At 40.9% G+C, this 21,557-nt stretch overlaps 1 protein-coding gene across 1 annotated transcript; it reads left to right on the plus strand.

Annotated features, from left to right (window-relative positions):
- The first annotated feature begins 2,161 nt into the window (after window positions 1-2,161).
- Window positions 2,162-12,499, plus strand: LOC136857551 (hexamerin). Its single transcript, XM_067136307.2, has 8 exons — window positions 2,162-2,311; window positions 4,811-5,574; window positions 7,643-7,801; window positions 7,893-8,066; window positions 8,186-8,314; window positions 9,815-10,130; window positions 11,812-11,948; window positions 12,033-12,499. Exons 1-8 carry the CDS (start codon window positions 2,227-2,229, stop codon window positions 12,327-12,329), a joined length of 2,061 nt encoding a protein of 686 aa, XP_066992408.2. The 5' UTR covers window positions 2,162-2,226; the 3' UTR covers window positions 12,330-12,499.
- Window positions 12,500-21,557: the final 9,058 nt, after the last annotated feature.

The following is a 21,557-nucleotide window of genomic DNA, read 5'->3' on the forward strand; positions in this document are numbered from 1 at the left end:
ACTCTAAATTTTAATTAGATCACTGAATTTGTATTGTGTGATATTCTCTGTCACTTTGGTAATCTCAATTGTTTGAGGAAGAATATATACATGTATATAATAAGAGTTTTGTCTGTGTATTGCTCAGAATTAAGAATGGCATTTCTATATCGGCCATGTCTACAGTAACAAGGAAATGCACTTTTTAATTTTCCGTCATGTCTGTCTGTCTGTATGTATGTACGCGCATCACGAATTAATGGTTGAAGAGAAGTGAATGAAAATCGGTATGTAAAGTCGGGGAATAAGGCAATAAGGCACTACAATCTAGGCTATAAATAATTGTATTCACGCTGACTGAAATGGTAGTTTAGCGGAAGAGCCTATGACCTTAGATGTTAGGCCCCTTTAAACAACAAGCATCATCATCAGGTTAGGGGAAGGCCTAAAATACAATTATTAAAAATCTATGTTATCAGTTTTCCTATCGATAAATACTACATAACTAAAGTCATATAGAATTAAATATCCGATCATGTATGTCTTATAAATTTTTACCGTATCAGGTATGATAATGTAATTTTTAAGTATTTATGTTGTTACGCATTTTAATTATGTCTTACCGGGCGAGTTGGCCATGCGGTTAGAGGCGCGCGGCTGTGAGCTTGCATGCGGGAGATAGTGGGTTATAATCTCACTGTCGGCAGCCCTGAAGATGGTTTTCCGTGGTTTCCCATTTTAACACAAGGCAAATGCTGGGACTGTACCTTAATTAAGGCCACGGCCGTTTCCTTCCAATTCCTAGGCCTTTCGTAGCCCATCGTTTTTTAACGAATTTCTCGAATAGATACGGTTTACAGGACCCCAGAATCAATCTCTTGGTAATCGCCACTTTACGTGGATTATTGTCAATTTTAAAATCACATCTGTATTTCCAGTAGTTCCATTTATATTTCCTAATAACCAATTCATTGTTCTTTAATATTTTTTTTTAATTTCCAAATATTGATGCTGTACGCTGTGTTATTAATCGTTCAAATTTAATTTTGATGCTTTTTCGAAGACTAAATTGATATCAGTAGGTAAGAACATCAACAGAATTGAATGTCAGATTGGTGATAACAAGTTGGAACAGGTAGATAATTTCAAGTGTTTAGGATGCGTTTTCTCCCACGATGGCAATATAGTAAGTGAGATTGAATTGAGGCGCAGTAAAGCTAATGCAGTGAGCTCGCAGTTACGATCAACAGTATTCTGTAAGAAGGAAGTCAGCTCCCAGACGAAACAATCTTAACATCGGTCTGTTTTCAGACCAACTTTGCTTTACGGGAGCGAAAGCTGGGTGGACTCAGGATATCTTATTCATAAGTTAGAAGTAACAGACATGAAATCAGCGAGAATGATTGCTGGTACAAACAGGTACTCGAAATGAGGAGATAAAGGCTAAGTTAGGAATAAACTCGATGGATGAAGCTGTACGCATAAACCGGCTTCAGTGGTGGGGTCACGTGAGGCGAATGGAGGAGGATAGGTTACCTAGGAGAATAATGGGCTCTGTTATGGAGGGTAAGAGAAATAGAGAGACCAAGACGACGATGGTTAGACTCGGTTTCTAACAATTTAAATATAAGAGGTATAAAACTAAATGAGGCCATAGCACTAGTTGCAAATCGAGGATTGTGGCGACGTTTAGTAAATTCAGAGAGGTTTGTAGACTTAACGTTGAAAGGCATAACGGTCTATAATGATGTATGTATGTATGTATGTATGTATGTATGTATGTATGTATGTATGTATGTATGTATGTATGTATGTATGTTTCATGTACTTAAACTTCATCCTTGAAGCAATTCAGAATGTCTGAAATATTGTTGAGTTTCTCAATAAGTACATAGGATTAGACTAATTAGATTAGATTAAAGTCAGGTTAGGGCCTAGGTAATATCAAGTAATAATTATTTGTAATTTCCCTTTGTATCTCAAAGAATGCTGCTGCAATTGGGATGAAAATCCTGTAGGAAGCAATAAATTAAATTAAATTAGAAAACAAATTTCTTTACATCAGTTTCTGTAAGCCATTTGTTTGCTAAACCAGCGTGCTAAAATCGCTGCTGTTAATCTCCCTAATGCAGCTGCAGATTGCAACCAGTTTTAGCTGGTGATTATCAGAGAACCTTTGAACATCTCAAACGGGTATATAAACCGCGGCCAGCACCGTTCAGTCTGTTCTTGTCGACAGACACAACCATGAGGACGGCAACCATTGTAGTACTGGCTCTTGTGGCAGCCCTAGCAGCAGGCTCCGTGATCCCACCCAGGGAGCGGAAAGTCGGTAAGTTGGTTACTCTTTCCTCAACCTCTTCAGAATTACAACTTTTCTAAGTTCGTATCATTTATTTAGTATTCTCATTAGCGGCCACGGCATTTGACTCTCATTTATAATATCCCACATTCATTGACCATTAAAAGGGCCGTGGTAGCCGAGTGACATCATCACTGCGTTCTCACTAAGGTGTCCGTGGTTTGAATCTCGGCAATGCATGTGGAATTTTTGAAATTAAAAGTGAATCGGATTGCACGTAAAATGGAAGTCACGATACCTTACTTACTCAGCATCTACTCTTCATTCTGAATCTCTTTAATCCAACATTCTCCCACTCCTATTCTGTCTAGCATTCTTTTCGCCTTGTTTTTCCAGTTATATCCATGTTTCATCCGATGTCGATACGCTAAATGAAATATTATTTCCCTCCGGTTTTCCCTCTTTAAGCTTAGCCAATATTACTTTCTTTTTAGCTATGCATAATTATATCTGCAGAGTTCTAATTCAAGCGTTAGCTGTGGATTCTAGTTACCATACTATTATTATTGTTATTAATATTAATATTATTATTAGACATAAATATGTCTTAGAACTGGAGGTCATCCAAAAATTTTTATAACGAAATAGTGTCACGTAACAGCACGTGTGATGGAAGCGTAAGCAAGCAACCGAGAAGGCTGTGATGTAAGGTATGGATGGATGGCCTGACATTATTACCTACCAACCGTACAGGCTGTGTCTTGTAGTTGGCAGTCATTTGAAATTAGCAAGCGTTGATGGACGGCCATCACCGAGAGACATGACATATTATTTTATTTATTTGTCTTTAGTAGTGGCGAAGTTAGGACTCATGGCCCTTTCTTACATTTAAATGAATTTATTTCTCCCATTGGGAAATCTGACAGCAATTTTTTGCAGAACTAGTTGATTATTACATGCAACTCTACTGCTTTCTTCAATGCTCAAAATTTCTTCCTCATACAGTGCTAGGAATTTTACTGTTTTCTACTTTACTGTAGCAGTTTATTTCTACATTTACGTAAGAAAACAAGCTCGCTCTGCTTTTCTCTGGCAGTTGTTGGTTTTGCTGTAGAAATGTTCCTTAACATGGGACGTAACATTGCCATCCTTTGCTTTAAGAATGGTGTTTGTTTCTCTTTCCAGGACGATACGAGGTCGATTCTTTCGATAAAAGATTTTGACTTTATCTAATGTTCGGCACTAGAGTCTGGTAGACATCTAGTAGTAAGTCCAATAGTAGTGCTAAGCACAGGAATAGAGATTTGAGATAAGGAACCGTTCCAATATTTTCCGTCAATGTCAGATGCCACTTAGACCAATTTCGAAATTCTCTCTCTCGGTCACAGGTCGTGCCACTGTTGTTCATTATAGTAGCGCTCCTAGTTGTCAGAATGAGGACTTTAATTACGTGAATTAGAATGGTGAGTTAATTTAGTCACTTGAACTCTTAGGGTTGATTAATACTATGGGTATGATCATGGTACGCTCTCATCACGGTGTATTCTTAAGTGTGGTTTTACCAAGTCGACATGAAAAACATCTTTTGCTATGGACATTCACATCTTGAAAATTCTGTCGACTGATCTGAGTGCGAATCGAACCCATGATCTGCGGTAAAAACCAACCACCTGACTACTGGCACCGTCGGTAATTTTCCTGAGTCAGTGTGGAACTATAAGCGGAACAACACACTGAGGAAAGCTCAAGGAGAGTCCGATAGGAGTTGGAAGAACGTTATAGTACATTTATTATAATAACGTTAGATTTAGGTATCACCTGAGTATTTAATACATGTAATTACTCTTTGAATTCTATTGGTATACTCACAAATATCCATTTGACATCTATAATAATAATAATAATAATAATAATAATAATAATAATAATAATAATAATAATAATAATAATAATAATAATAATAATAATAATGGCACACTGTCGACTGTGGATGAACACGATGAACTGGAGGAGGTTCGTAAACACCCATACTCAACTTGCTTGAGCAGAGAATTGATGATGATGTTGATGATGATGATGATGCCTACAATAAATACTTAAAAATGTGTCCCAAAACATATTTCATATTAAAATGCGCGTTCAAAAAGAAATAATCCTTTCCTTCAAAATAATTTAGTCAAAATACATCAGTTTTGGAAGTCTTACTTGTAGCTTTTAGGCAATTAAAGAAGTATACTGGGTTTGATTCATTTAGCTGTCAAGGTTCCTGATGAAAGTGTGTCTGAAGATTAAAATAAGTTACATTCGGAAGTGTATTGTTAGTTGCATCTTAAATATACGCACTTTTATTTCAGGAAGACACACATGTTATACATTTCTGGATTCAGTAAAAACTAAAATGTGAATTTTTGATTGTTTTTCATGTCCATGTACCCTTAAACTGAGGAATAAATCCCTAACTTCTTGAAATGCCCGTAACTTTGATTATTTTATTCTTAAAACTTACAGTATATCATTTTCTGTTTTCAGCTGATAAGGATTTTCTGACTAGACAGAAGAACATTATTCAACTTCTGATCCGCCCAAACCAACGTAATCTGTTCACGGAACAGGTTGAGATTGGAAATGCCTACGATTTGGAAGCCAACCTCAACAACTACCGAGATGCCCAGGAGGTGAAACGTTTCTTGAATCTTTACAAGCATCACGAACTGGTAGCCCGTGATGAGGTGTTCTCTATAGTGTACAGGGAACACATCTGGCAGGTGGAACGTCTGTTCAACATCTTCTTCCTGGCCAAGGACTACGACACCTTCTACAAGACTGCCTGCTGGGCCCGTGATCGTGTCAATGGGGCCATGTTCGTGTATGCTTTATCGGTAGCTGTGTTGCACCGTCCAGACACCCACGACATCATCCTCCCACCCCCCTATGAGGTGTACCCCGAGCTGTTCGTGGACACCACAGTCATCCAGAAAGCCTACGAAGCCCGTATGTCCCACCAATCAGGTTCCTACGTGATCCCCTACAACTACTCCAGCCACATCCACAACTACCTGGACCGCCTCAACTACTTCACTGAGGACGTCGGTCTAGGTACCTACCTCACCTACCTTAACTACGAGTACCCTGGTTGGCTGAACACCCGCAAGTACGGTCTGAAGTCACAGCACCGCGGAGAAGTCTTCTACTACACTCGCCAGCAGCTGTTGGCCCGCTACCAGCTGGAGCGTCTGTCCCGTGGATTCCCAGGCGTCGAGACCTTCGAAACCGACATCTACCACCCTGTGCAGGTATTTACATATTTCAGTGAATATTTTAGACCAAAGCTTTCGTGGATACGATTGTAGTATCAGACAAAATGGTCTTTTGGATTTATGCTCTGGAGCTGGTGCAAAACATAACGTGGGCTACTAAAAGACACGATGTGTTTTTCTCTTAAGATGCGAATTAACGTTCCTATACGATACGATTAAGGTATGTTATTTTGTGTGCTATCTTAAGACATCAAATCACAAATATTGTTAAGACTAGTTCGAATTGCCTCACGTAATCTAAAAGAAGTAATCTCCGTACAGGCAATGAAGACCTTTGGAGGGATGGAAGGTAAAGGCTTCCACTCTCCGTAACCTCGGCACTTGATGGGGTATAGAGATTAGTTCTACGCCCAGCTGCCTTTGCCGTCAGGAATTAACCTGGTACTCACTTTTGGTGCAGGCTGCGTGTACCTCAGGTCCATGTGCACTTCCGGAAGTGGAAATCTCGTTTCTTAAATCTTGCGACTTTGTGACGAGGATTCGAACTCACGTCCTTCCTGGCGAACCAAGCACACCTTTACCGTCTCGGCCAGGCACCCTCTAATAAAAAAAAAGCCAGTCACAAACAGAGTCTTCGACGTACACGACTCAACATTTTTAGTTCTGTATTGATATTGATGGCCGGCCCCGTGGTGTAGGGGTAGCATGCCTGCCTCTTACCCGAAGGCCCCGGGTTCGATTCCCGGCCAGGTCAGGGACTTTTACCTGGACCTGAGGGCTGGTTCGAGGTCCACTCAGCCTACGTGATTAGAATTGAGGAGCTATCTGACGATGAGATAGCGGCCCCGGTCCAGAAAGCCAAGAATAACGGCCGAGAGGATTCGTCGTGCAGACCACATGACACCTCGTAATCTGCAGGCCTTCGGGCTGAGCAGCGGTTGCTTGGTAGGCCAAGGCCCTTCAAGGGCTGTAGTGCCATGGGGTTTGGTTTTTTATTGATATTGGTGCAGTCCAGAATAAAGCTCCGAATGTACAAGTAAATCCTATGGTTATATGCTAATTATAAAACAAGTTCGTGGAGATAGGACAAATTTTGGCAATAGCTAGAATCTCTTTGACCAAACTTAGCAAAACAATGGAAGATTCTGAGTTCACTAACAACACTAACATCTAAGTAATAGCGAGCCTGACTTTTCCGGTAGTAACCTAAGCTGTTGAGACGTAGACTTCCAAGAAAGGAAGTAGACTTTTTAGAAACGTCATGGATCTTACAGCAGCTACGCGCATCGGATATTCGGTACGTTTTGATTAAGACTTTTTATAAAGTATCTGAACAGTCACATACTACGCGAATGAAGGATATAGAACGATATATCCCTATACTTCTTGGAAAGATAAATGGCCAAGAGGGCAGGAACCTACAGACTGGTAGTATCAAATAGGTCACTAGGAGTCTTGGCATATATAAAGCTGAGGACAAAAGGTCTCGACTAAAAAATTGATGCTGAGGCAGTGATAAAACACTGTACTCTTTCGAATGTGAATAGGATACACTTTTATTTATATTTTCTGTTAGTTTAACTTGTGGGTTTGATACTTTTAATACGAGAAATTTCAGGAGGAGGACTATTAGCTCCAAGAAATGTAGCCATGTATAATATTTGTCTGGAACTATATGATATTCAGAATGAATTATAACGAGAGTCATATTTTAAAGGATTCTTCAGTGGGATGTGTTTTAATTGGGTGTAAAGTCTGAAACGACTGGTGAAGAACTCCTGATGTAACTTAGTATAATTTAAGAAAACATTGCACTTCAGCAGAATATGTGTTACAATCTGATATATCGGGCTGTGTAGCACGTCATAAGAAGAAATATTAATCACTTTTACACCATTTTTAAAACCTGGAACCTTTTATCGAATATTTATATGTCCCTGAACTATTGAATAAGAGTGGTTTACTTTAGACGTTTTGTTTAAAGTGAGGCAAGGTTCGTACTCCGACAACGTAATACTAAACGTATTACCTTTTGTTGTGTGTAAGGTGAAGTGTATTTATTGGGGAATATTTCTGAAAGATATCCACTGCTTTATTTTGTCAGGTTGGTTTCAACCCCCACCTCCACTACCCCAATGGACAGCCAATTCCTGCTCGTCCTGACGGCATCAGGGTGCACGACAATGATCTCGTCGATGTCGACTACGTGAAGAACATTGAATGGAGAATCAGGGATGCCATTGACAGCCACACCTTCATCGCTGTAAGTTGAGGATGACCTGTTATGGTTTGTTTACTTTGAGAGCGAAACGGGAAAAGCAGGGCGCAAAATAACGTGCTATTTTCCTTTCCAGAACGACGCTGATGGTTACAGGAGGTTTTTCATCAATGAAACTGATGGCATTGAAGTTCTTGGAAACATCATCCAGGGTAACGCCGATTCCGTCAACAGACGGTACTTCAAGTCTTACTTCGGAATGCTGCTTTCCCTGTACGGACACAGCGTGGATCCCGAGCACAAACTAGGAGTAAGTGTTCCAATAGTTCAAACTGATCGTCGAGATTTTAAAGGAAGAAATTAGCTAATTATTGTGATTATTATACTTATTTTCTGGTAACGAGAAATGAGGTTATGATTTCTGTGCAGGTTGCTCCCTCTGCTTTGGAACATACTGAGACTGCCCTCAGGGATCCCCTATACTACAACATTCTGAAGAAGACCGTCGATCTGTTCCGGCAATACCAGAACCAGTTCCCCAGCTACACTCGTGACGAGGTGAGATCTCATCCATAACCTTATGAAATACGGTATACCTATTTCACCCTCCAAATGATTATGACATAAGAGCAGGAAATAAGGATTATTAAAACTTTTGGATAACAGTAAGCAGTTGAGAAATTAGTTTAAATATTGATAGGAAAAGTTTGGATAAGGATTAGAAATTGAATTAGAAATCGATTGCAAAATTGCACTAATGCTTAGCTCGAATGTAGATTATCTACAACTATATATTAAAAGGGTTTATTAAAACAGCTTTGGCAAATCCGTCCATCAGTTCTACAGGACCGATTTGCTTCATTTCTGTTTTAATCTCTCCGGAATTACCTGCCAGTGAATCATGAGACATTGATATGTCTCTAAATTCAGCCAAATTTGAGTAATCATAAAATCAAATCATTAAATGAAAACTCCAATAATTCCAGGCGAAGGCTTACTCTAACCCGCAATACATTCTGTACTTAGCAGGTTGCTAAGCGACAAACACTTTCATTTATATTCTGATACCTGTGATTTTTATCCTTAGTAATGTCAATGCATGCAGCCATGTTCGATTGCTACCTGTCAAGCTAGAGAGTATACACTTCCTCTGATCACAGAAGAATACTCTTCCCTGCTAAATACACTTTGATTCTCTATCTTTTCCCAGCTTTCAAATATATTCAACAGATGACAGAGTGTTCCTTATGACGTATATGCAGATAGAGAAAAAGTCTACGTACAAACAGAACCCATTAGAACATACTCCTTAGATATTATCTGGGAGCACCTATCTTTTTTTTTTTTACAACTTGCTTTACGTCGCACCGAGACAGATAGGTCTTATGGCGACGATAGGATAGGAAAGGCCTAGGAGCGGGAAGGAATCGGTCGTGGCATAATTATGGTACTGCCCCAGCATTTGCCTGGTGTGAAATGGGAAACCACCAAAAACCATCTCTAGGGCTGTCGACAGTGGAGCTCGAACCCACTATATCCCGTATGCAAGCTCACAGCTGCGCGCCCCTAACCGCATGACCAACTCACTCGGTAAGGAACACCTATCAAAGGATAACCTACCTACACTAGAAAGAGTAAAGGCCATGTACCTTAAAAAAAAAATTATCTGCCTGGAAAAAAACAAAAACAAAAAAATAACCGCTCCTTCGAGACTAACCTGTGAGCTCACAAGACAATCGTCCTGTATAGAAGAACTGTGATTAAAGATACCGTTGTCTTCTACGACACAAAATAAGCTTTACTTCAAAAACTGGAGGAAAAAAAGAAAAGCGAATATATGGATAGATTTTTACCATACACACGGAATGATGACGTCAAAATGGAAGAATTCTTACAACGAAGTGCGGCTTCTTATTAAATGTTCATAAAACCATTGAAAAGGGTATGGAAAACAATACGAGAGGCATGTCAAGACGAGTGACCTATGTATAACGAATGTTGCTGAGCAGCACGGGTCCTCTAGATTACTGTTATTTACTGACTCTTCTATTGTTATAGCTTACTGTTCCTGGAGTGAAGATCGAGTCAGTCGATGTGGACAAGCTCATCACCTACTACGATGACTTCTTCTTCAACCTCAACAACGCCGTAGAGATCGAGAAGGTCGAAGAGGCCGACAGTCTGGACATCCGCGTCCGTCAGCAGCGTATCAACCACAAGCCATTCACCGTGCGCGTCAATGTAAAGAGTGACAAGGCTGCTAAGGTGATGGTCCGCTTCTACCTGGCTCCCAAGTTCGACTACCTGGGCCGTGAACTCACACTCAACCAGAAGAGGAAATACGCCGTCGAGCTCGACCGCTTCCCCTACGAGAGTGAGTATTTTCATATATATTATGTTCCTGAGTGACTCTGGGTCCCATTCACACAAGTGCTTATAATATTTAAAAAAATTGTTTTACGTCGCACCGACACAGATAGGTCTTACGGCGACGATTTGTGCTTATAATTAGTAAGACGTGTCCCAGAGGAGTCTAAATTAATTCCCACTTGTTCGTGGCAGTCTTCTCCTAACATCTTCTTCGTCCCAAAATCCTTCACTATTCATTCTCGTGCGACCACGGTGGTACACAGTTTGTGAAGCTTATGTTTTCTTTTCTCAACTCTTATGCCCCTTAACTTTCTGTAACCGATTTTCGTATTCTTCGAGGGTTAATAATGCTCACAATTTCTCCTTTACCCGCAGTTAAAACCCATCACAACTGTAGCAGTAACTTCTCTGGAACTATTCCCCCGTTTTCTTGAATTCATACAATTTGAACATGATCGGATATACACAATGACCTTCACATTAAAACAATTTAAAAAATCACCACCACAACCATAACAATGACTTCTTCGTAATTATTCCCACTTCTCCCCTGACTGGGCTCATAATTACATACATAATCTTTAACTCCTTTGATGAGGTCAACGTCAGGAAGGGCATCCGGTCGTAACAACTCGCTACGAAGATTCATCTCACTTCATACCCAACTCCATAGAGAAACGAGACGAGGGTTGGACACACACATACATACACACACAATTGCATTGATTTAAAAAACAACAATAATTACTACCACCATTACTACAACAGTGACCATAACGGTTTTTAGTTACAACATCGGAGCAACTTCAACCGCACTCTGCGTGACCGTCCTTAGCGCTTATTCCGAAATATAGACTCTTGACCTTTTATATTCGCTACCGCCATTGCGGGTGGAAAAGTAGTTTTATGATATGGTCGTAATGCATGTGGTTTGAACAGACACAATTCAAACAATTCAAATTTCTAACCGAATTAATAATAGTTGTCCGCCTCCGTGGTGTAATGGTTAGCGTGATTAGCTGCCACCCCCAGAGGCCTGGGTTCGATTCCGGCTCTGCCACGAAATTTGGAAAAGTGGTACGAGGGTTGGAACGGGATCCACCCAGCCTCGGGAGGTCAACTGAGTAGAGGTGGGTTCGATTCCCACCTCAGCCATCCTGGAAGTGGTTTTCCGTGGTTTCGCCACTTCTCCTCCAGGCAAATGCTGAGATGGTACCTAACTTAAGGCCGCGGCCGCTTCTTTCCCTCTTCCTTGCCTGTCCCATCCAATCTTCCATCCCTCCACAAGGCCCCTGTTCAGCATAGCAGGTGAGGCCGGCTGGGCGAGGTACTGGTCATTCTCCGCAGTTGTATCCCCCGATCCAAAGTCTGAAGCTCCAGGACATTGCCCTTGAGGCGGTAGAGGTGGATCCCTCGCTGAGTCCGAGAGAAAACCGACCCTGGAGGGTAAACAGATTAATAATAATAATAATATTAATAATAATAATAATAATAATAATAAAAATAATAATAATAATAATAATAATATAGTTTTCATTTTTAAGAACCTTTTGTGTGTTCTAGTATTGAGTTTGAGTATTCGCATGTTTTTTATACCATTTGTTAAATAACTTTTTTAACCACGGCTCTATAAACAAATTGTATAATGGCACGGTTCTTCAAGTGTTTGTTGCTTTTGCCCACAGTTGTTGCCGGTGACAATAAGATTGAGCGCAGCTCTCGCGACTCCAACGCCATCGTCCACGACCAGCTGACCACTAACATTCTGCTGAAGAAGGTGAACCAGGCTCTGGAGGGCAAGGACCCCCTCTACATTGGCTCTGTAAGTTCCCGACTGTAGGTTTATATGGCTATTGTTTCTTAAGTTTCAAGCTGCATGTCACTTATTCTCTGTTCTTCCTTTTAGTCATTCCGTCACTGCGGCTTCCCCGAGCGTCTGCTCATCCCCCGTGGTAGGAAGTCTGGTCTGCCTCTCAACTTCTTCGTGGTGATCTCACCCTACAACGGGCAGGACCTCAACACCCACCCATCAGTCGTCTCCTGCGGAGCCGGTTTGAACTACGAGGACGTAGACACCACTCCCATGGGTTACCCCTTCGACCGCAACATCTGGGATCCCACCAACTTCTTAGTGCCCAACATCTACCAGAAGGACGTGATCATCTACCACAAGACCCAGGAAGAAATCAACAACCCACAATAAAATCTTTGACAAGACAGAACATATACTTTATACACCAGTCCTATGGATCTGGATACGGCTGTAAATCAGAAAAGACTTTTGAAAAACAGTTGTTACCTCTTAGCTTGAAGCTAAGGACCTTGTACTTCTGATCTGAACTGAACGCAATGAAGACTGAGTCTTTTTGATAATTTTGTGTTTTTTATCTGTACATAATACCTTTTCCTTACTTTCTCCTCTGTGTTTCCCAACCTGTCACATAGCGCCATTTATCATCAGTAGACCACTAGCAACAGCGGAACAACTCAAGATTATTTATCGGACATTCATCTACCGGTATAAACGAATTTATAATTTTGTCTATACACTTCAAATCCTTACCTCATACTTCACATTTATCTCGACCTAGGTACCTCATATAAAGGTTGAATCGCGAAGCTGTGAGCTTGCATTAGGGAGATGGTAAGTTCAAATCCCACCGATGGCAGCCATGAAGGTAGTTTTCTTCGGTTTACAATTTTCACACCAGGCAAATGCCGGGGCTGTACCACAATTAAGGTCACGGCCGCTTCCTGCCTTTCCCTTCCCTGCGTCGTCGAAAATCTTTGATGTATTAGAAAAAAATGAAGGAAGTGATGGGATAATCGGATACAAAATAATCGCTTATTCGATTATTTCATTGTATTAGATTATATTTTCCATTCAAATTTTTCGATTATTCATTCGAATGAATGAGACAATCGAATAGTTAATACTTTTTCCATTCGATTATTTTTCGATTATTTTTTATATTATCCATCCGAAACTCCATTAGAATCAATGAGGCAAACGAATAGTTACATTTTCAACCGATTATTTTTTCGATTATTTATTCGGAACTGCATTCGAATTAATGAGGCAATTGAATAGTGAATGCTTTCGAAATTATCGCATGAAAAGTGATGTTATTCTGGTAACTTACTAATTTTTTCAACATTTGGAGATACGTTTGGAAAATGGCGCAGTTCTATTTTTCATAAGAGTTCGTCTATTCGCTTATTTCAATCCGACACACTTAAACCGAAAAATTCATTCATGACGCATCCGAATATTCTATGCGATACAACTGACTGCTATTTGAAATTCATTCGATTATTTCATTCGATTATTTATTCGATTATGTAAATAATCGGATGGAGGTTATTCGAAAATTAAAATTATTCGATTATGCCCCCACTACACCTGAATGATATTTGAAACCCATTCGATTATTTTATTCGATTATTTATTTGATTATTTAAATAATCGAATGGAGGTTATTCGATTGTCAAAAGTATTCGATTACTGAAGTAAATTCAGTTCAGTTTTTGCCAGTCAGTTTGTTTGTGTTGATAATACGGGGAAGCAGATAAACAGAATTTCTCTAAACTCAATATTTTGCCTATACATTATTTTGAATAGCTCACAGTGGCGTAGCTATGTCAAGGGAGTCCAGGCATAAAATGCCAAATTTCTCCGTTAATAGTAGCTGTACTTTACGAACAACTGTTCTAGCAATAACATATTCAGCAGCTGAATATTGCTCCTCTGTATGGATCAATAGCTTCCACACTTGTACGATTGATGTCCAACTGCACAACACAATGAGAATTATATCTGGAACATTGCGCCCCAGTCCTATTCAAAAGTTACCGTTACTGAGCGACATTCAGACTCCTCACATCAGACGGCAAAGCGCCCTTGTTACCCTGTCGACCAGGATGTTGAAGAGCAGTTACTTCCCAATATATCGGGATACAGATGAAAATGCCGCAACGAGAATGAAATCACGGAAACCTGCCTGGAGGAGGGCAAAGGCATTAGTCAATTCAGGGTAGGGGAGGTGGTGGTATACAATTTCTAATCACTAGATTGCGTACTAAAAGCCTGGATTAAATTCCAAAGCTCTCCGCAGTGCTCATATGGAGTGAGGGCATACGACACAGTTGATGATGATTCGTCCGTCGGATAGCAACGTTAAGCCCTGAGCAGACCCCTTGGTGCTATTCGACAGGAGAAGGCTATGTGCCAGCACAGGGTTTCACCCTCTCCCTTCCTACTGTCATATATCACGTCATTCATATCATCTCATTATGTCCTCTGACGAAGTTGACGTCAGGGAGGATATCCGGTCATAAAAACCCGCCACGACAGATTCAACTTACTTCATACCTGACACCATAGAGAAACGGGACAAGGGTTGGGCAAACAAACAAACAAACAAACAAACAAACAAACAAACAAACAAACAAACAAACAAACAAACAAACAAACAAACAAACAAACAAACAAACAAACAAACAAACAAACAAACAAACAAACAAACAAACAAACAATTTAAACCTGATTAAACATGGAAACATAAATGGTCTCAATCACACCCCCACCGAGCTCGATAGCTGCAGTCGCTTAATTGCGGTTAGTATCCAGTATTCGGGAGATAGTAGGTTCGAACCCCACTGTCGGCAGCCCTGAAAATGGTTTTCCATGATTTTCCATTTTCACACCAGGCAAATGGGGCTGTACCTTAATTAAAGCCACGGCCGCTTCCTTCCTACTCCTAGCCCTTTCCTGTCCCATCGTCGCCGTAAGACCTATCGGTGTCGGTGCGACGTAAAACAACTAGCAAAAAAAAAAAAAATCACACCCCCATGGCATTGTCAACATCAGGGATCCTACTACATAGTTCTGAGTTCAACCTTTCTCGCTCCACCTGGACCGCACTTAACAGGATACACCGCGGAGTTGGAAGAAGTGCTTCTGCTCTACATCAATGGGGCTGGAAAGACTCTGCAGCTTGTGACTGTGGTGCTGAAGTGCAAACCATCGTGCACATTCTGAAGGACCGCCCTCTGCGAGCTTTCGCTGGTTCCATCCAGGACATACATCGTGTTGACCGCTGAGGCACATTCTAGGTTGGAAGAGCTGGACATTCGTCTGTGAGTGACTGAAAGCCCTCCACATTAAACTTTTAGAGTCAATTTTGTATCTATTATATTTTTGTGTCAAGAACGTGTACATTGAGTCGATTGTCAACTGCAGCATCATACGCTAAATAAATAAATAAATAAATAAATAAATAAATAAATAAATAAATAAATAAATAAATAAATAAATAGTAAAGCTGTACTAACAAACATAACATAGTTATGTCAAATATAATTTCCGATCTGTTATGTGTCACGCATTTTTACAGTGATAGCAATCATAACGGTGATAATGGTGATTGTTAGATTTTTCACTAACGTTAAATTATATCAATGCGGACCGGCTCCATGGCTAAAGGGTTAGCGTGCTGGCCTGTGGTCACAGGGGCCCCGGGTTCGATTCCCGGCAGGGTAGGGAATGTTAACCATCATTGGTTAATTTCGCTGGTACGGGGGCTGGGTGTATGTGTCGTCTTCATCACGCGCAGGTCGCCTACGGGAGTCAAATCAAAAGACCTGCATCTGGCGAGCCGAACTTGTCCTCGGACACTCCCGGCACTAAAAGCCATACGCCATTTCTTTTTTATATCAGTGCCAATAGTAGCTCTATGTATAAAGGTTAAAAACAGTAATTATTGTAGTAAATCTAATTTTGAACCATCTACAGTTTATCTGATGCATTTTTCTCGTAATTCATTACTAAGACTATCAACAACGAGCATCGCCGACGTGGAGATATTGCTCTGTCATCATAGTAACGAATTGACTAGCGATGGAGGTGATGGTTTCTATAAGCTGCAAAGTAGTAGTGGTGATGATGATGGTGATTACTGTTTTAAGTACAACTAGGCAACCGTCCTCTAAAAAGACCAATCAGAGAGAGAAAATATAAGGGATCCGACACTTCGAAAAATGAAAGTATCAGCCAGTTAAAGACAAGGAGCACGAATGGTGTGAAAATGAAGGACTCCCTAGGTCTGCATACGTAATAGCGTCGCGGTCGGAAAGGAACAAGTGTTGACCAAGGGAGGTCTGATAGAATAGCTGAAAGTGAGGAGCCTGGGGAAAGTAAGTGGAAGCCATGCCAGGACTCAGACAAAGGCCCCGTGGTCGCCAATCCACGCTCGCACTTTAAGAGCCCCTGGGTTCTCTTTTAGTCTCTTCTTACGACAGGCATGGGATACCGTGGGTGTTATTCTACCGCCCCCACTCACAGAGGGAGATAGGCTGTAAAAAGCGTGGTTATATTTGACGAAGATAAATGAAGTTAATTATCGAAATTAGAAGGAAAATGAGAAGGAACTATCAGTTAGAGGAATAAGGGGAAAATGCTCTGGCCTTCCAACCCCGACTTGACAGGTTCGATCCTGGCTCAGTCCGATGATATTTGAAGGTGTTCAAATATGTTAGCCTCGTATCGGTAGATTTACTGGCACGTAAAAGAACTCCTACGGGACAAAATTCCGGCTCTTTCGGCGTCTCTGAAAAGCGTCAAAAGTAGTTAGTGAGACGTAAAAACATTATTATTATTATTATTATTATTATTATTATTATTATTGGTCTTTGCTGGCGGGACCTAAGTCTTCTGGTATAGGCTAGAACAATTTTGTTACTTTCATTGATCTGTCTCTGTCTTATCCTTGGCTTTGACAGTATGAAAGTGACTGAGGTATGAGCTAGTCCCTGCTATAAATAGTGTGAAAATGTTGCTCATAGGATCGGTTGGTGCATGCATTTCAGTGGGCTTGGCAGACTGATATGTAATAGCAACTTCTGGCTCGTTGAGGAAAGCAAAGATAAACTACCTCACTTCTCATTCCCTAGTACGCCTCTTCAGTGATGGCTGGGCCATCTAAGACAGCCGATGGCGGAGTTGTTGAGGATCCAACCAGCCTTCGGGCTGAGGACGGAACATATAATAATATAATTATTATTATTATTATTATTAGTATTATTATTATTATTTCTCTTGGTTGTAAACGGTAATCAGCAGCAATACGTAGCTGTAGTTTAGAAGTAGCGAGGCTTCCACTTTCCTGGAGGCCTTGGATTCGATTCCTAGCCAGGTCAGGGATTGTTCCTGGGACTGACGACTAGTTCGAGGTTCACTCGGTCTACGTAAGAACACCTGAGGAGCTATCTGATGGTCAGATAATGGCCACGGTTTAGAAGGCCAAGAATGACGACCGAGAGGAATCATCGCGCTGACTACGCGTTACATCGAAATTTACAGGTATTCGAGTTGAACAGCAGACGCTCATCCCCTGCATGGCCGTACAACTCCAGCCCAGAGACTGAAGTGACCGAGCTCGATAGCTGCAGTCGCTTAAGTGCGACCTGTATCCAGTATTCGGGAGATAGTAGGTTCGAACCCCACTGTCGGCAGCCCTGAAAATGGTTTTCCGTGGTTTCCAATTTTCACATCAGGCAAATGCTGGGGCTGTACCTTAATTAAGGCCACGGCCGCTTCCTTCCCACTCCAAGCCCTTTCCTGTCCCATCGTCGCCATAAGACCTATATGTGTCGGTGCGTCGTAAAGCAAAAAAAAAAAAAAAAAAAAAAAGAGATTGAAGTCAAGAAAAAATTTCCTACGAATGTCTGAGGAACTAACTGGATCACCTGACACTGCAAGCCAAGCTCCCCGTTATCACAGGGCAGATGACAGTTGCACAACGTTTGCCACTTCGATGTCATGAAGACTGATCTGTCTGGAAGTCCTTGAACAGACTGAGGACAGGAGTGGGCAGATCCAAAGTCAACCTAGCGAGATGGTGCTATACGCTAGCAACATCGAATGTGACTGCGGCGAAGAAGAAACTATGCAGCATATGCTCCAGTCTTCCTGCAATGAAGATGATCTGTTGCTAGGTTCTAGTCGAGATCGGTGTGAAGTGCTTTGATTTTTATATGTGTTATAGTTTGTTATGTAGTTTAGTATGAATTGAACTAAGTAAATGATATTTCTGATGTAATAATAATAATAATAATAATAATAATAATAATAATAATAATAATAATAATAATAATAATAATCTCTCATAAAATCTAATTCGCGACCTCCTGACCTATTTGGCCGAATGTTGTATCTATTTGTATTCGGAATCCATAAGGCCACAAGCTCCAATACTCTGTCATTTAATATGATAAGGTAACAATATCTCTGTTCAGTTCAGGATAACAGACACAATTTCTAATGCCGACATCCCTACTTCATTATCACTAACACCACCACCACCACCAAACTCAGACATGAAGATCGCCCATGGGTGTCATATAGAAAGACCTGCACCAGGCGAGCCAAACATGTCCTCGGACACTCCCAGCACTAAAAGCCATACGATAAATAAATACATCTTCCACAACTGATTACTTCTACGAAGTTATAAATGCGACCCAGATTTGATTTTTTTGGCTAGTGGCTTTACGTCGAACCGACACAGATAGGTCTTATGGCGAAGATGGGATAGGAAAGGCCTAGGAGTTGGAAGGAAGCGCCCGTGGCCTTAATTAAAGGTACAACCCCAGCATTTGCCTGGTGTGAAAATGGGAAACAACGGAAAACCATTTTCAGGGCTGCCGACAGTGGGATTCGAACCCACTATCTCCCGGACGCAAGCTCACAGCTGTGCACCCCTAACCGCACGGCCAACTCACCCGGTGTTAACAAAAGTTAATATCCTAGAGCATAATTGGAAAACATAAGCTGCGTCTATGGATCAGTGGTAGAGTGTCGGCCTCTGGATCCCACGATAAGGGGTTCAAACCCGGCAAAGGCAGTCGGATTTTTGAAGGGTGGAACAAAGCCCATTCGACTCTCCATGTCGTAAGATGTCGGCATGTAAAAGATCTCTGGTGACACATTTGGTGTTTGTCCGACAAAATTAATTAAATCTCACCCATAGACCCAAGAGAGTTTTGGTTTACTCGGTCTGCCATCTAGTAGGCCTAGAGCAGGGCCTCTCAAACGCCCAAAATCTCACGCGTGCAAACTGCGGCGCAGAGTTCCTGTGCACAATGCATCGGTCCCACTCGGCTCGGCTCGGACCAGCGCTTCGTCTCTGGGCTACTCGGCTAAGCCCGGCTCAACTCGGCTCGGATTTGGAGCACTACGGAGCAAGTGAGGAAGAGGGAGACAGGGGGAGCGAGCGAGACAGGCGTGGGGAAAGAGAGAGATGGCGCTATTGCTCCAAATCGAAGAGTGGGGGTCTGCACTCTGTTCAACCAAGCGAAGTCGTATTTTGCACCGTGCACAGTGCATGCACCCTGAGAGGCCCTGGCCTAGAGTAAAACGGAACGTCGAAATTGACGAGAAGAGCCGGATGGCGTCAAACTGAAATGACTGCACACGGTAGCTGAGCCCATACGATTATTATTATTATTATTATTATTATTATTATTATTATTATTATTATTATTATTATTATTATTATTATTATTATTATTTTCATCGATGACATTAAATTGTTCAACAAAGATGTGCAGACATTGAACGAGCTGAGCCAGTGGACGAATCAATGTCTCAACAACATGGGTTTTACAATCAATCAGCAAAAGTCAGCGAACAATATCAATTCGAACCATATCTTTGGAGAGAAGGTAAATGACGCGGAAGGATACAAATACCTAGGAATATTAGAAGACTCGAGAAATGTAATTAAACCCGAGAATAAAGTTATCATAGCCAACAAGATCGAATCACGTGTAACAAATGTATGCCAAACAAAGTTGAACGCGAGAAACCTGTTTGCAGCAATAAATGAGTATGCGTTATCAACTATTAACTATTATATTGGCCTGATCCCGTACGAGCACGAAGAATTTAACAACATTGATCTGAAGGTGAGAGGAATCTTGAGAGAGCATAATATCGTCAGAACAGCAGGTAATATGGAACGACTGTACCTGAAAAGACATGAGTTAGGAAGAGGACTACAAAATATTTCTGAGAAGGCCGAATTGATTTTACTAGAACTATGTAAATATTTGGCAACAAACACAAGAACGAAGTTTATCGCAGAAAGTGAAAGAAGAAATGCAACCCATCTTGGACTGATTGAAGAACATTTGAAACGGAAGTACCTAATTGAGGAAGGAAACGATGTCACGGTAAAAGTAGTTAAGCAGAAACAAAAACAGATGCGAATGGATCGAATCATGGCTAAGTCAATGCATTCCACATTGTTCCGTGAACAACAGGAGAAATTTGTTGACGTAAAACAGTCATCGTTATGGCTAATGAGGGGGAATATATCTCCACAGGAAGAAGGAATGTTCTGTAAGATACAAGACAGAAACATCTTCTTTAGTCATGGGAGTATATTCCAGAGGTGCCCACACTGCAACCAGGGCAATAAGACACTAGATCACCTGGCAACACAATGTGGACGAATGCTTAATTTGGACTACAATAAACGCCACAATGATGTTGTCAGATGCTTGCATTTCATGTTCACCAAAAAGTATGGGCTGAATAATTCTAAGAAAATAAAGAACTATAAAGTTGAAAATGTCATATCCAATCAGCGAATTAGAATAAAGTCAGACGTCATCATACAGACTGAGCTTCGCATTGAACACAATAAACCGGATCTGATGATACGTGACCTTGTAAAGAATGAAATCCTATTAACTGAAGTTGGAATCACAAACAAAAATATACTAAAACAGACTGAAACCACTAAAGGAAGAAAGTACGAGATGCTAGCCAACGAACTCTCACTTATGTACAATGGGGCCAAGGTGACGATGGTCCCTGTGGTAATAACATGGGACGGGCTAGTTACCAACTTGTTCAAGAAGCACATGGACAAATTGGAAGTGAGCAAACAGCTACAGGCCTACCTACAGACCATTGTACTAAAAAGAACATGTGGGAGTGTGCTAATCGACTTCAGACGAGGCAACTTGGATAACGAGTTGTGGACGGAGGACTTGCAAACAATGATGGACCAGATGGAGGCGGTCCTGGTACCGTAAATGGTGTGCAAGAAGTGTGTATACAAATGCGTAGAATCATTGGATGTAACATGGACTTAAAAACTAATTGAATAAATTAATTATTATTATTATCATTATTATTATTATTATTATTATTATTATTATTATTATTATTATTATTATTATTATTGGAAAACATGCAGCAAAAGCACAAACAAAGAGCAAGGTGTCCGAAAAATATCATTAACCCAGATTTAACATTAGTTTGTTAGTGGTTTAGAAATTAAACAGAGAAAAATTGGCCTGAAAACAGCGTCAGAAACAGTAAGAAATGAAAATTCTCGGACATGTTATAGCGGTCCACCAG

The sequence above is a fragment of the Anabrus simplex genome, chromosome 1 (assembly GCF_040414725.1).
Source record: "Anabrus simplex isolate iqAnaSimp1 chromosome 1, ASM4041472v1, whole genome shotgun sequence".
Classification (NCBI taxonomy): domain Eukaryota; kingdom Metazoa; phylum Arthropoda; class Insecta; order Orthoptera; family Tettigoniidae; genus Anabrus; species Anabrus simplex.